The sequence below is a fragment of the Anolis sagrei genome, chromosome X (genome assembly GCF_037176765.1).
Source record: "Anolis sagrei isolate rAnoSag1 chromosome X, rAnoSag1.mat, whole genome shotgun sequence".
NCBI lineage: Eukaryota > Metazoa > Chordata > Lepidosauria > Squamata > Dactyloidae > Anolis > Anolis sagrei.
In genome coordinates this window covers 57,487,743-57,503,028 of record NC_090034.1, presented here as the reverse complement: position 1 = coordinate 57,503,028, position 15,286 = coordinate 57,487,743, and the positions used below count along the sequence as shown (strand labels likewise).

The 15,286-nt window shown below is 43.0% G+C and overlaps 1 protein-coding gene across 1 annotated transcript; it reads left to right on the top strand.

Moving 5' to 3' along the window:
• The first annotated feature begins 247 nt into the window (after window positions 1–247).
• On the top strand, window positions 248–14,631 carry DDA1 (DET1 and DDB1 associated 1). The gene is made up of 5 exons (XM_060784902.2): window positions 248–328; window positions 5,234–5,314; window positions 7,203–7,254; window positions 7,346–7,407; window positions 13,832–14,631. Exons 1-5 carry the CDS (start codon window positions 326–328, stop codon window positions 13,940–13,942), a joined length of 309 nt encoding a protein of 102 aa, XP_060640885.2. The 5' UTR covers window positions 248–325; the 3' UTR covers window positions 13,943–14,631.
• The last annotated feature ends 655 nt before the right edge of the window (window positions 14,632–15,286 follow it).

The window sequence follows — 15,286 nt, the reverse complement described above, 5'->3', positions numbered from 1 at the left end:
TCATACATGCTTTGATTTCGTTAGGAAACTTTTCCTCTTGCTGGAATCCTGGCCAGAATGGGGGAAAACTACATTCCCCATGATGCCTCAGCGGAAGTCCCGCCCCCCGACTGCATCCGGGTCTCTCCACCGCTTCTTCCTTTTCTGTGAGCCGGAGAGACGAGAGGGCGGGCGCCAAAAAGGGCTGGGGAGGAGACAACAGAGCGACGCCCGCGGCGACCAATGGAGAGGCAGCTTCCTGCTCCGTCGGCCCAACGGACGCCTTTGAGGGGCGTGGCCGGAGCCGAGTGAGGCGAAGTTGTGGAGGAGGCGCCTGGTGGGGAAGATGGTAGGTGTGGGGGCTCTGTTTGTGTCCATCTTGTTGTGCGGGGAGGGGGCCACCTTCTCCTCAGAGGGGCCACAACGCTTCAGAGAAGAAAGGGGCCCACAAGGGGGGTCGGTTTCCATGGGGCTGGGGGCGTCTCTCTTGGGGCCCCACACCCCCAAAAGGGCTTCAGCGGGAAAGGAACGCCTTCTTGAAGGGAGATTGTTCAGCCAGGACCCCGAGTTCTGGGGACCCTATTGCCATGGACCCTAGTCAGGAACAAACTAGGCTCAAATGGGGGAAAGTATTAGAGTTAGCGTTTATATGTACCTGTATTTCTATATATCTACCTTTCTATCTATCTGTCTATTTACCTACCTGTCTATCTATCTATTTACCTCCCTCCCCATCTATCTATCTATCTATCTACCTATCTTTCTATCCGTCTATTTATATATCTACCTTTCAATCTACTCAGCCTATCTACCTACCTGCCTTTCTATCTATCTATCTACTTGCCTACCTTTCTATTTATCTACTTACCTATTTTTCTATTCATGTATTTATCTACCTACCTACCATTCTATTTGTCTATCTACCTGCCTACTTGTCTACCTACCTACCTTTCTATTTGCTTATCTACCCACCTATCTACCTATCTACATTTCTCTCCATGTATTTATCTACCTACCAACCATAACAGCGCTCCTTGCAGTCGTGCCGGCCACATGACCTAGGAGGTGTCTATGGACAATGCCGGCTCTTCGGCTTAGAAATGGAGATGCGCACCACACCCCAGAGTCGGACACGACTGGACTTAATGTCAGGGGAAAGCCTTTACCTTACCAACCATTCTCTCTACCTACTGTTCTATTTGTCTAACTACCTACCTGTTTTCTATCCCTCTATCTACTTTTCTATTTACCTACCTATCTATATACCTTTCTGTTTATCTACCAACCATTCTATTTGTCTATTTATCTACCTTTCTATCTACTTTTCTATCTATCTACATATCTATCTATCTGTCTACCTACCTTTCTATCTATTTATCTACTTACCTGTTTTTTCTATCCATTTATTTATCTACCTACCATTCTATTTGTCTATTTATCTACCTTTCTATCTACTTTTCTAACCATCTACACATCTATCTGTCTACCTACCTTTCTATCTATTTATCTACTTACCTGTTTTTCTATCCATTTATTTATCTACCTACCATTCTATTTGTCTGTCTATCTATTTATCTACCTTTCTATCTACTTTTCTATCTATGTACACATCTATCTGACTACCTACCAACCTTTCTATCTATTTATCTACTTACCTCTTTTTCTATCCATTTATCTACCTACCTTTCTATCCATGTATTTATCTACCTACCTACCATTCTATTTGTCTACCTACCTACCATTCTATTTGTCTACCTACCTACCATTCTATTTGTCTACCTACCTACCTTTTTATCTGTCTACTTTTCTATCTATCTACACATCTACCTACCTACCTTTCTATCTATTTATCTACTTGCCTATTTTTCTATCCATGTATTTATCTACCTACCTACCATTCTATTTGTCTATCTACCTACCTACCTTTCTATTTATTTTGTGCGCCAGCTGCGCCCGTGCCTTGGGAAGTCTGACTTGGCAACGGTAGTCTACGCTCTAGTTACATCCCGTATAGAGTACTGCAACACTGTCTACGTGGGGTTGCCTTTGAAGACGGTCTGGAAGCTTCAACTAGTCCAACAAATGGCAGCCAGTTTGTTAACAGGAGCGGCGCTCAGGGAGCATACAACCCCCTTGTTGCACCAGCTCCACTAGCTGCCAGTTTGCTACCGGGCCCAATTCAAAGTGCTGGCTTTGGCCTATAAAGCCCTAAATGATTCTGGCCCAACTTACCTGTCCGAACGTATCTCCCCTTACGAACCACTGAGGACTTTAAGATAATCTGGGGAGGCCCTGCTCACGGTCCCGCCTTTGTCACAAGCACGTTTGGCGGGGACGAGAGACAGGGCCTTCTCAGTGGCCCCTCGGCTATGGAATGCGCTCCCTAGGGAAATCAGATCTGCTCCCTCCCTCCTGACGTTTCGGAGGCAAGTTAAAACATGGCTATTTGAGCAAGTGTTTATAAATACAGAGTAGCTAATATAGGAAATTGAATGACCTGACAATGGAATTGGACAGTGCTTGAGAATAATGAGACGCTGATGATGTTGCTTTTATTGCTTTTGTGATGCCTTATACTGTTTAATGTTTTTTATCTATTATGTTTTAAGTATACTGATTTGTTGGAAACCGCCTTGAGTCACCAATTGGCTGAGAAAGGCGGTATACAAATACAGTAAATAAATAAATAAATCTGTCTACTTAGCTATTTTTCTATCCATTTATCTACCTACCTTTCTATCCATGTATTTATCTCCCTACCTACCATTCTATTTGTCTATCTACCTACCTAACTTTCTATCTATCTGTGTATCTACTTACCTTTTTAGCTCTATCTGCCTTTCTATTTACCCACCTACCTATCTATATACCTTTCTATTTATCTACCCACCCATCTATCTGTCTCTCTACCTTTCTATTTATCTTCCTATCTACCCACCTTTCTATCCACCTACTTATCTACCTAACTTTCTATCTATTCATCTATCTTTTTGTCTACCTACTTTTCTACCTACCTACCTTTCTATTTATTTACCAAACAACCTTTTTATTTATCTATTTATCTACCTACCTATCTTTCTGTCCATCTATTTATCTACCTACCTACCATTCGATTCTATTGGTTTACCTACCTATTTATCTATCTACCTACCTAGGTTGCTTCCTTCCTTCCTTCCCTTTTATCCATCTGTTTATCTACCTACCTGTCTACCTCCCTTTCTATCTATTTAGCTATTCAATTACCTACCTACCTTTCTATCTATTTACGAACCTGCTTTTCTATCTTTTTATCCACCTACCTTTATATCTATTTACCTACTTAAAGTACCTTTCCATCTATCTATATCTACCTACCTAGCTTGCTACCTACCTTCCTTTCTATCTGTTTATCTACCTGCCAATCTACCTCCTTTTCTATCTATTTAGCTACTCATGTATCTACCTACCTTTCTATTTATCCATCTATCTACCTACTTTTCTATTTGTCTATTAATCTACCCACCTATCTATCTACCTTACTGTATATTTAACTGCTCATCTACCTACCTACCTTTCTATTTATTTATCTACCTATCTTATCTTTCTGTCTACCTTTCTATTTATTCACTCATTTATCTATCTGCCTACCTGTCTTTCTATATATTTATCTACCTACCTACATTTCTATCCATCTATTTATCTACCTACCTACCTATCTCCCTTTCTGTCTATTTGTCTACTCATCTATCTAACTACTTACCCACCGTTCTATCTATTTATCTACCCATCTATCTAACTTTCTATCTATTTATCTGCCCACCCGGAAGTCCCTTTTGTGGGGGCAGGCTGAAGGAAGAGGGGTTCCTCTCTTCTCTGAGTCAAAGTCTGCTTTGGGAAGCTTGTGGGAGGGCACACTTGGAGCAAAGCAGGCTTTGTGGGGCGGGGAGTGGGGGTTAGGGAAGCCTAGGGAACTTTGAGTCATGTGCATTGTCTTGAAAAGGATTAAGGACCCTCCCACCCCTATTTGAAAGATGGAGTATATTTCCTGTGAAGCATACCAATGTGCATGACGTCTCTGCACCCCAATGTCTAGCTCTGGGATCCTGTGAAAATATCAGGGTGATATGGTTTGGGAAGGCATTCTTTGAGAATATCTATCAACTTACCCTTTATCTAGATAGATAGCTATTTTCCCTGTCTGGCTATCTACCTACCTTTCTATTTATCTACCTACCTAGCTACTTACTTACCTTTCTATCTGTATCTATTTATTTACCTTTCTATCTGTTTATATACCTGTCTTTATATACTTGGAGCCCCTCCCCCCAGCACCAACTGCCGCTCTGGGCCAGAGCGAAGAAAGAGGGGCCAGGGGACAGTTCCACCTTGTCTCCTGTTCTATTCTAATAATATATTATAATATAATATATAACATATTGTATATACATATAATATTTATAATATTGTAATGTAATGCAATATAATACTAGTAATAATAATATGATATTATAATTGTATATTTATGTTACATGTAATATTACTAATAATATTACAGTATAATTGATATAGTGGAATATAGCAATATTTAAAACTGATATTGTACTATGTTAATAATATATTGTATGTATATATACCTTGTAAGCCGCTCTGAGTCCCCTTCGGGGTGAGAAGGGCGGCATATAAATGTCGTAAATAAATAAATAAATTTCTATCTATTTATTTATCTATCTACCTACCTTTCTATCTGTTTACCTACCTACCTATCTATCTCTCTACCTATCTACCTTTCTATTTACCAACCTGTCTGTCTATCTATCTACTTTTTATTTTTTTCTCTCTCTTTTTCTTCCTACCTATCTTTCTATCTATCACTCTATCTACCTTTATTTCTACCTTTCTATTTATTTGCCTACCTACTTACCTTTCTATCTATTTATCTCCCTACCTACCCACCTTTCTATCTATCTTTCTTTCTACCTTTCTGTTTATCTACTTATCTGTCTCTCTACCTTCCCATCTATCTATGGCCTATATTTGAGAGTAGAATTAGTAATCATTGAGGGGTGATCAACTACAACTCCCATCATCCTCAACATTGGCAAGTTGAGGGAATCAAAATGGAAACTGAGTTGTTTCTAACACTGGCACTTCCATCCATTGGTTTGCCTTGGAGGGGAGGCCTATATGGCTCTTTCCAACCTCATTGGAGATTTCCATCTTAAATCTTTTTATAACCATTTTATCTGAGGATCCATCTCCATTGTCTTCTTTGCAGGCGGACTTCCTGAAAGGCTTGCCTGTCTATAACAAAAGCAATTTCAGCCGGTTCCATGCAGACTCCGTATGTAAAGCATCAGTGAGTATTTTTCTTTATTTTTCAGCAGAGCCCTGGGATCAAAACGACAATCCAGAGATAAGTCAACCATCCAATTTCCCTTAGAACATTATTTGAAAAATAAAGGATTATTTTTGAAGGAGGAGTACTAAAAAGCTCATCAGATAATGTTTTAGGATGTCTCTTACACCTACTACTTTGAGTCTCTTTCAAGAGAGAAAAAGTGTCATAAAAATAATATAGATAGATAGATCATTGTATTAATCCTCACAAAGGAAATTGTGTGTGTGTGTGTGTGTGTGTACACACACACACATGCATACATACACTAGCTTGGGTTCCCAGTGTTGTCTGGGTTATTTGGAAAAGTCTTTTTTTTTATTTTACAAAAATGCATAAGGTTGTGGGTGAACTACAACTCCCATCATACCGGGTTAACCCTCTGAAACCCCACCAGTACTTCAAGTTTGCTTTGGATGCCTCATCAGTGGGGTTCAGTGTGCTCTTTAGCTGTAGGGTACACTACAACTCCCACTATGGTGAGTTAGTCCCCTCAAACCCCTCCAATAGGTTCCATTGGTCATGAGGGTTCTGTGTGCCAAGATTGGTCTAAATCTATCATCCTTGGTGGCCTCAGTGTATCTGCCTGTAGGTGAACTACAGCATTCAGAAATGAAGGTCAGTTTTCCCCAAATCCCTCCAGTATGTTCAGTTGGTCATGGTGGTTCTGCATGCCAAGTTTGATTCAGGTCCATTGTCGGTGGAGGTCACAATTTCTCTGGATGTAGATAAACTACAACTCCAAAAATCATGGTGAACCCCTCCCAAACAGTTCCAGTATTCAAATTTGGGCGTATCAGGCACGTGTGCATCATCGTTTGGGATCACGGTGCTCTCTGGATGTAGATGAACTACAACTCCCCCAAATCAAGATGAATTCCCCGCAAAGACTTCCAGTATTTTTTGCTGGTTACAGGGGCCCTATGTGCCAACTTTGGTCCAATGCCATCTTTGGTGGAGTTCAGAGTGCTCTTAGATTGCAGTTGAACTATGCATCCCAGTAGCTTCAACTCCAAAATGTCCAGGCCAGTTCCCCTCAAAACATACCAGTATTCTAATTTGGGCATGCAGGGTAAACTACAACTCCCACAACTACCAAGTTTGGTCCAGATCCATCTTTCTTTGGATTCACAGTGCTGTCTGGATGTAGGTGAACTGCAACTCCTATAAATCAAACTCAATTGTGTTGGTCATGGGAGTTCTGTGTGCCAAATTTGGTCCAGGTCCATTGCTGGTGGGGGTCACAATGCTCTGTCTTGATGCAGGGTGAACTACAACTTCCATCATGTTGATTCAGTCCTCCCAAAACTTCCAGTATTTTCAGTTGCTGATCAATTCCTGTTTGCTGTGCGCCCTATGAATGGTAGGAAAGGGTTAAGAGAGAGGCTGTGGATGGGGCCATGCAAATTCCACACCAATGGAGAAAGTCAGGCACACTGGGATGTCTGTGGTGGAGGAAACACATAAAATCTAGCATGAAATTGTCCCTGTATGAAAGCCGTCACTTGGGTGGTGGGCAGTGTGGTGTTTGTGGAGGACATTGCCAGAGCTTTTGAACATGTTCATTGCACACACTATAACCTGCAATATCATTGGAGGGAGGGCCTTTGGTGGACTAAGTTTCAAGGTTGGCCGGTTAGTATTAGCTGTTTTAGTTTTTTTTTTAAGTGAGCTATTACTCTGATATGACAATAATTCAAATAACAACAATAATATCTTCTTATTCTTTACTTCTTTTATTTTGCTTTTATCCCGATGCCTTTCTCCTGGTATAGGAACTCAAGGCAGCTGATCGTAAACATACAATCTGCATAATTTAAATTTGGTTTCTTTTCTTTTTAATTTACAGAACAGGCGGCCTTCCGTTTACCTCCCCACTCGAGAATACCCCTCAGAACAAAGTAAGTTCTTATCATCTGCTTAATAGAAACCAAACCCAGACTGAGGGATGCAATTCCTGACATAGTTTTCTTTCTTTTCTCTCTGCGACAGTCATTGTAACAGAAAAGACAAATATACTCCTGCGTTACCTACATCAGCAGTGGGACAAAAAGGTAAGGCTCCCTGGGAGTTGTAGTTTGGGCCAAAGGGACATCCAAAGGCTTGGGTAAAATCAAGGTTTGGTGTTTGGGAATTATGTGTGTGTGTGTGTGATTGAATCAATGGAAGGAAAACCCACCAAGTCGACTTTGTAAGGACTTCTTTTGAGTTGTCGAAGTCTTTTATGGCCAGAATCACCAGGTTGCTGTGAGTTTTCCGAGCTGTCTGGCCCTGTTCCAGCAGCATTCTCTCCTGACATTTCACCTGCATCTGTGGCTGGCATCTTCAGAGGTTTGTCTACGAACCATCATGGTTGTTAAGATCTTCTGGAGGGGCCCTGCTCTCGGTCCCACCACCTTCGCAATCGCGTCTGGTGGGGACGAGGGACAGGGCCTTCTCGGTGGTGGCCCCTTGGCTGTGGAACTCTCTCCCGATAGAGATCAGATTTGCCCCCTCCCTCTTGACTTTCAGAAAGATGATAAAATCTTGGCTCTGGAACTTAGCATTCTCAGATTGATGATCGAATCAATAACTGTTGACCACAAGGCGGATGGTGATGAATTTGTGATTTACCTTGACGAATTGGCTTTATGTAATTCTTGATCTGTATTTTAATGTGTTTTAATGTATTAATGTACTATGATGTTATTATGCTTTAGTTTATTTGTATATTGATTCTCTGTTGTTAGCCGGCCGGAGTCCCTCCTTGGAGGTCGAGAAGACCGGGTTATAAAAGCTCTAAATAAATAATAATAAATAATAGAGCCGGGGTCCTCAAACTTTTTAAACAGAGGGCCAGGTCACAGTCCCTCAAACTGTTGGAGGGCCAGATTATAATTTGAAAAAAACATGAATGAATTCCTATGTACATTACACATATCTTATTTGTAGTGCAAAAGACACTTAAAAACAATACAATAATTAAAATGAAGAACAATTTTAACAAATATAAACTTATTAGTATTTCAATGGGAAGTGGGGGCCTACTTTTGGCTGATGAGATAGGATTGTTGTTATTGTGTGCTTTCAAGTTGTTTCAGAATTAGGTTGACCCTGAGCGAGGGCCGGGTAAATGACCTTGGAGGGCCGCATCCGGCCCCCAGGCCTTAGTTTGAGGACCCCTGGTCTAGAGGTTTGTGGAAAATAAGGCATAATAATTTCCTTTCTATTGAAATTATTATTATTATTATTATTATTATTATTATTATTATTATTATTATTGCACCATCCCAGATGTCCATCTATTGGGGGTGCTTTGATTGTATTCCTTTACAGCAGGAGAGGGTTGGACTGGATGGCCCATGGGGTCTCTTCTAACTCTAGGACTCTATGATTCTTTAGCCGTAATTCTCCATGGACCTGTTAATGTCTTATGAGACTGGATGGCCATCTGTCGGGTGGGCTTGGATTGTATTTCTGCATGGCAGAAGGGGCTTGAACTGGATGGCCCATGGAGTCTATTCCAACTCTAGAATTCTATAGCCCCAATTCTCCATGGTCATGTTGATGTCTATGAGGCTGGATGGCCATCTGTTGGGAGGGCTTTGATTGTATTCCTTTGTGGCAGAAGTCGGTTGGACAGGATGGCCCATGGAGTCTCTTCCAGCTATAGGATTCCATAGTCCTAATTCTACAAGGACCCGTTAATGTCTATGGGGCCAGATATTCATTTGTCAGGATGGCTTTAATTGTATTCCTGCATAGCAGAAGAGGGTTGGACGGGATGGTTTTTGAGGTCTCTTCCAACTGTAGGATTCTATGATTCCATAGTCCTAATTCTCCATGTTACTTATTACTATGTATGAGGCTGGATGGCTATCTGCGGGGGAGAGTTGGATTGTGTCTTCCTTAATGATAGAAAGGAGTTGGACTGGATAATACACAGAGTCTCTTCCAACTCTAGGATCCTATGATTCTATAGCCCATGGCCCAGTTAATGTCTATGAGGCTGGGTGGCCATCTATTGGGAGGGCTTTAATTGTACCTTTCAAAGTTTGGAGGGTTTTTTTTTTAGGGGGATGAGAGTATTTGAGACCATTTCTGAATCTGTGGATATAGCAGAGACAGGACTGGGTTGCTGTGAGTTTTTCGGGCTGTATGACTCTGTTCCTGTAGCATTATTTCCTGATGTTTCACCTGCATCTGTGGCAAGCATCTTCAGAGGTCTGTTTGCTCAGAAGTCTGTTGGAAATGAGGCAAGTGGAGTGTATATATACGTGTGGAATGATGTCCAGGGTGGGAGCAAGAACCTTTGTCTCTTAAAGCAAGTATTAATATTGCAATTAGCAAACTTAAGTTGCATTGAGTAGCCATGAAGCTGCAAAGTCAATCAGTGAGGGTATCTGCATAGAGGTAGCCTGGCCTCTGTTTCCTGGAGGCACCCTCTGTTTAAGAGGTGCTAACTGGCACTTGATTGTTTTCTTTCTGGGGTTCCCCTGTTTCTGAGTTATGTCCTTTATTTACAGACTTGATTTTGGTGTTTTTTAAATACTGGTAACCAGAGAAAGGATGCCTCCAGGCAACAACACTGATTGACTTTGCAGCTGCAAGGCTACTCAGTGCTAATCAAGTTTGCCAATTGCAACATTCACATTTGCTTCAAAAAGACAAGGTTTCTTTCTCCCACCCTGGACATTATTCCACAGGTATACATGCTACTTGCCTCATTTCCCACAGACTTGTGAGCAAACCACTGAGGATGCTTGCCACAAGTGCAGGCCAAACGTCAGGAGAGAATGCTACTGGAACTTTATTTATTTATTGGCTGTATTTATATTCCACCCTTCTCACCTCGAAGGGGACATAGGTAGGATCACAGAACGTACATATACGGCAAACATTCAATGCCATTATATACTGACAAGACAGACAACTGTATGTAGAAAGAGGCATGTGTAGGCTTTTCCCATCTGGCATCTTGGAGGCTTGTGCTCGGTTCCAGCCACTGGAAGATGCTGTTGCTCCACTTTCCCTGACAAGTACCGTATATACTCGAGTATAAGCCGACCCGAGTATAAGCCGAGGGACCTATTTTTCCACAAAAAATTGGGAAAACATATTGACTCGAGTATAAGCCGAGGGTGGGAAATGCAGCCACTACTGGTAAATTTCAAAATAAAAATAGAATCCAAGAGTTGGAAAGGACCTCTAAAGGCCATGTAGTCCAACCCCCTTCATGCAGGGAAAGCACAATCAAAGCACCCCAGCCAGATGATGATCTAGACTCAATATCAATGATTGGTAATAATAAATAGAGTTGGAAGACACCCCTTGGGCCATCTAGTCCAAACTGCTTCATTCTGCCTTCAAGCAGGGAAAGCACAATCAAAGTAACCCTGTCAGATCTAGCCTCAATGTCACTTGTTAATAAGGCCATCTTGCGCTTTCCCCTTCTGGTGACTGAACGAGAAACAGAGAAGTGCGTGGCAAGGTGAGCAGGGAGGCTCACGCCTCAGTTTCTCCTCCACTCACCGTGTATGCGCCCTCCACACAGCAACCCAGCTGGCAGAGAGGCTGCGCACATGGCGAATGGGAGAGAAACTGAGATGCGCACCTCCCTCCCTGCTCATCTTGCGGTGTGCGCAGAGAACAGAGAAGCTGTGTGCAGGGCGAGTGAAGGAAAAATAGAGGCGTGCACCTCCCTCCCTGCGTGTCTTGCCGCGCGCCTCTATTTCTCCCCACTTATCACGCATGCAGCCTCTCTGCCCTCCGCGCACATAGCAAGACAAGTAGGGAGGTAGGTGCGTGACACCGTTCCCCCCCCCCCCCAATTCGCCATGCACATGCGCTAGCTGGGTTGCTGTGCGGAGAGCAGACAGGTTGTGCACAGGTCCCGAAAGCTTGGTCTCACAGCCAAGTTTTTACCATCCTTCTAAAGGACAGGAAGGAGGGAGCTGTCCTGATCTCACCAGGAAGGGAGTTCCATAGCCAGGGAGCAATCACCGAGAAGGCCCTGTCTCTCATCCCCACCAATCTTGTCTGTGACAATGACGGGATGGAAAGCAGGGCCTTCCCGGAGGATCTTAATCTTCCCGATGGATCATAGGGGACAGGAATGCTCTCTGATTGTAGGTGAACTATAAATCCCAGCAAATACAACTCCCAAATGTCAAGATCTATTTCCCCCAAACTCCACCAGTGCTCACATTTGGGCATATTGAGTATTCGTGCCAAGTTTGGTCGAGATCCATCATTGTTTGAGTCTACAGTGCTCTCTGCATGTAGGTGAACTACAACTCCCAAAGTCAAGGTCAATGGCCACAAAACCCTTCCATTATTTTCTGTTTGTCATGGGAGTTCTGTTTGCCAAGTATGGTTCAATCCCATCGTTGGTGGAGTTCAGAATGCTCTTTGATTGTAGGTGAACAATAAATCCCAGCAACTACAACTCCCAAATGACAAAATAAATCACCCCAACTCCACCAGTATTCAAATTTGGGCATATTGGGTATTTGTGCCAAATTTGGTCCAGTGAATGTGTTTTACATTTTACAGTGTATTTTACATTCTGCATATCAGATATTCACATTACGATTCATAACAGTGGCAAAATTGCAGTTATAAAATAGCAATAAAAATAATGTTAGAGTTGGGGGACGCCACAACATAAGGAACTGTATTAAGGGGTCATGGCATTAGCAAGGTTGAGAAACACCAACAACATAGATAGAGGTATAAACAGTATTCCCTCACTTATCGTGGGTGTTACGTTCCAGGACCACCCGTGAAAAGTGAAAATCCGTGAAGGAGGGACGCTCTATATGTATATCGAGTTCTGAGGGTGAGGCATAAGCGAGGAGAGATTTAAAGGCACCGCACACTTTTTTTTGGTTTTTTTATCTCTGCTTTGCTTTGCAATCTCTTTTGATTGGCTGCCTCTCTCCCAAAGCGGAGGGTGAAACACCCTTCTACATTGTTGCCAGGAGGTGGGATTAGAACACAATTCTGGGCAACAGCAACCATTCATAAACTGGGAGGCAAAAACCTGCGAAACAGTGAGTCCGCGAAAAGTGAACTGCAAAGTAGCGAGCGAATACTATATAGGCTTTTCCCATCTTCGGCACCTTGGAGGCTTGTGCTTGGTTTCGGCCACTGGAGGGTGCTGTTGCTCCATCTTCCCTGTGGAAGAGCTTTGTTTGTGAACTTCCTCCTTGATCGAATCGTCGGCATTTTTCTGGCATTTCCTTATGGGTGTCTTAAATACCTCCCTGTTTTTAAGCAGTACCTATTTATCTGGGCTAAAAGCCAGGAGCTCACCCTGACGTGGGCTTCAAAATGTCATCAGCCTTTCAGTTGGCAAGATTTACTGCAGCTGGGAGTTAACCAGCTGTGCTTAAGCCCGGCCCAGTTATTATTTTCCACTTATCACGGCTGGTAACATCATCGTCATCATCATCACCATCATGGATGATAATGATGATTATTATTATGGATTCCTTATCCAAGCTGAGCATGAGCCAACACTGTGCAGCAGCAGAAAATGCCAGTGTGATTCTAGCCTGCACACATAGGAGTTTAGATCAAGGAAAATAATGGCCTCGCCTTTGTCCCAGACTTCACCATGTCTGGTGTGGGTTGAACCCTTGTGCCGGCAGGACTGAAGACTGACGGGTCGCAGGTTCGAATCCGGGGAGAGGCGGATGAGTTCCCTCTATCAGCTCCAGCTCCTTATGCGGGGACATGAGAGAAGCCTCCCACAAGGATGTTAAAAACATCAATTCATCCAGGCGTCCCCTTGGCAACATCCTTGCAGACGGCCAATTCTCTCACACCAGAAGCGACTTGCAGTTTCTCAAGTCGCTCCTGACACAACCAAAAACAGAAAACAAAAACCATGTAATACTGTGCCTATATAGTTCATGGGTTTTGACCAACTGAATTAAGTTTGAGCCTGAAGACTCCCTGCTTTTAAGTGGTACCTATTTATCTACTCACATGTTGCTTTCAGAGTGCTAAGTAGGCAGAAGCTAGGCTAAAGGCCAGGAGCTCATCCTGACCCGGGCTTTGAACTGTCAGCCTTTTCATTGACAAGATTTACTGCAGCAGGCAGTTAACCAGCTGTGCTAAAGCCTGGCAAAAAATATTTTTATTATTATTTCTTTTCCACTTATCAGGGCTGGTTACATTGTTGTTGTTGTTGTTATGATTTCTTATCCAAACTGAGAACAAGCTAACACTGTGAAGCAGCAGCAAAGAAGGCCAACGTGATTCTAGCCTGCTGTGCTAAAGCCCATCCCTAGAACATGGACATACAGTCCAAAAAACTCACAGCAACCCAGTGATTCTTGCCATGAGAGCTTTCAATAACACTGAGATAGGACTTCCCTGGATTCCGGGAATGAGATCCTGCACGAGAATGACATTGGCCTCCTTTGCCATAAGTGGCCTCATTGTCCAAGCAAAACCTAACTCTTTTCCTTTTGTTCCTGGTTTGCACAGAACGCGGCAAAGAAGCGAGACCCCGAACAAGTGGAGATTGAAGGCGAGAACTCGGCTCCTCCTCGTAAAATCGCCCGGACAGATAGCCAAGACATGAATGAGGACACTTAAAAAACGACGACACAAAAAAACACAAAACACTCTTGCGTTTGTTTGCCTTCGGCGTTGTTTCACCTTTCCAGGCACTTCCCGTGCGGGGTCCCGATTATGGTTCATTGTATTGTTATTATTAATACTAATAATAATAATATTTCCGGTCTTTTGAACACCCACAAACGCATTCCCCTTCCCCTCCGTTCTCGGTTTGCACCACTTAGGAGCTGATTCGTATTTATTCTGAGGGGGGAGAGAAGGGGGAGCCCTTCTGTGTTTTTATTCATGATTATTTATATGCGCTTGCTCGCTCCCGTGTTGAAAATGTCACAGACGGCCCTTTAATTACATAATCAAATTCTCCTCTTTTGGGGAAGTTCCCCCTCTTATTTTAGGCGCATCGGAGCTGATTCAAAGCCTCCTGAAAATCCAAATTGTTCGGATTCCTCCAGATGCCTTTCGAGAGCAGGGATGCCAAGATGCCCCCCCCTCCCCCCAGTTTTGTTTTTTCCTTGACAGATGTGTGGCCCCCTTTTGTCTCAGTTTCTCCCAGAATTTGGTAGCCCTTTGATCATAGGTTTGCAAGCCAAACAAAAGGAAAGAAAGACCTCACGATCCCGCCGTTTCCCCTCCCCTTCTCTCTTTGTCTCATGCACCAGTCTTTGAATGGACCAGATCTGTAGAATAAAGAAGGATATTTCTCACTGTCTTCGCTCTGTTCTTACAAGCCAAAGCCAGTTCCTTTTTGGGGTGAAAATCCCATCCTTTTGTATTTGAAACCATTTCCTTTTTGGTGGTATTTATTTATCGTATCAGAAGCAAATTGAGAATGCAGTTATAATGTATAGAAAAACCACAAAGAAACTTAAAACTTGGCATTGTACTAAATGTCCTTTGACCACTTGGAGTGCCTCTGGTGTTGCTGTGAAAAGGTCCTCCATTGTGCATATGGCAGGGCTCAGGTTGCATTGTAATAGGTGGTCTGTTGGTTTGCTCTTCTCCGCACTCGCAATTTGTGGACTTCACTTTGTGGTCCCATTTCTTAAGGTTTGCTCTGCATCTCGTGGTGCCAGAGCGCAGTCTGTTCACTGCCTTCCAAGTCGCCCAGACTTCTGTGTGCCCAGGAGGGAGTTTCTCATCTGGTATTAGCCACTGATTGAGGTTCGGGGTTTTAACCTGCCACTTTTGAACTCTCGCTTGCTGAGATGTTCCTGCGAGTTTCTCAGTAGATCTTATAAAGCTATTTCTTGATTCAATGGCTTGGCATGCTGGCTGATATCTGAACAGAGAATGGGCCGGAGATGTCACTGCTTTGGTCCTTTCATTATTGGCTTCTACTTGCATGTAGTGCAATACCGGCTA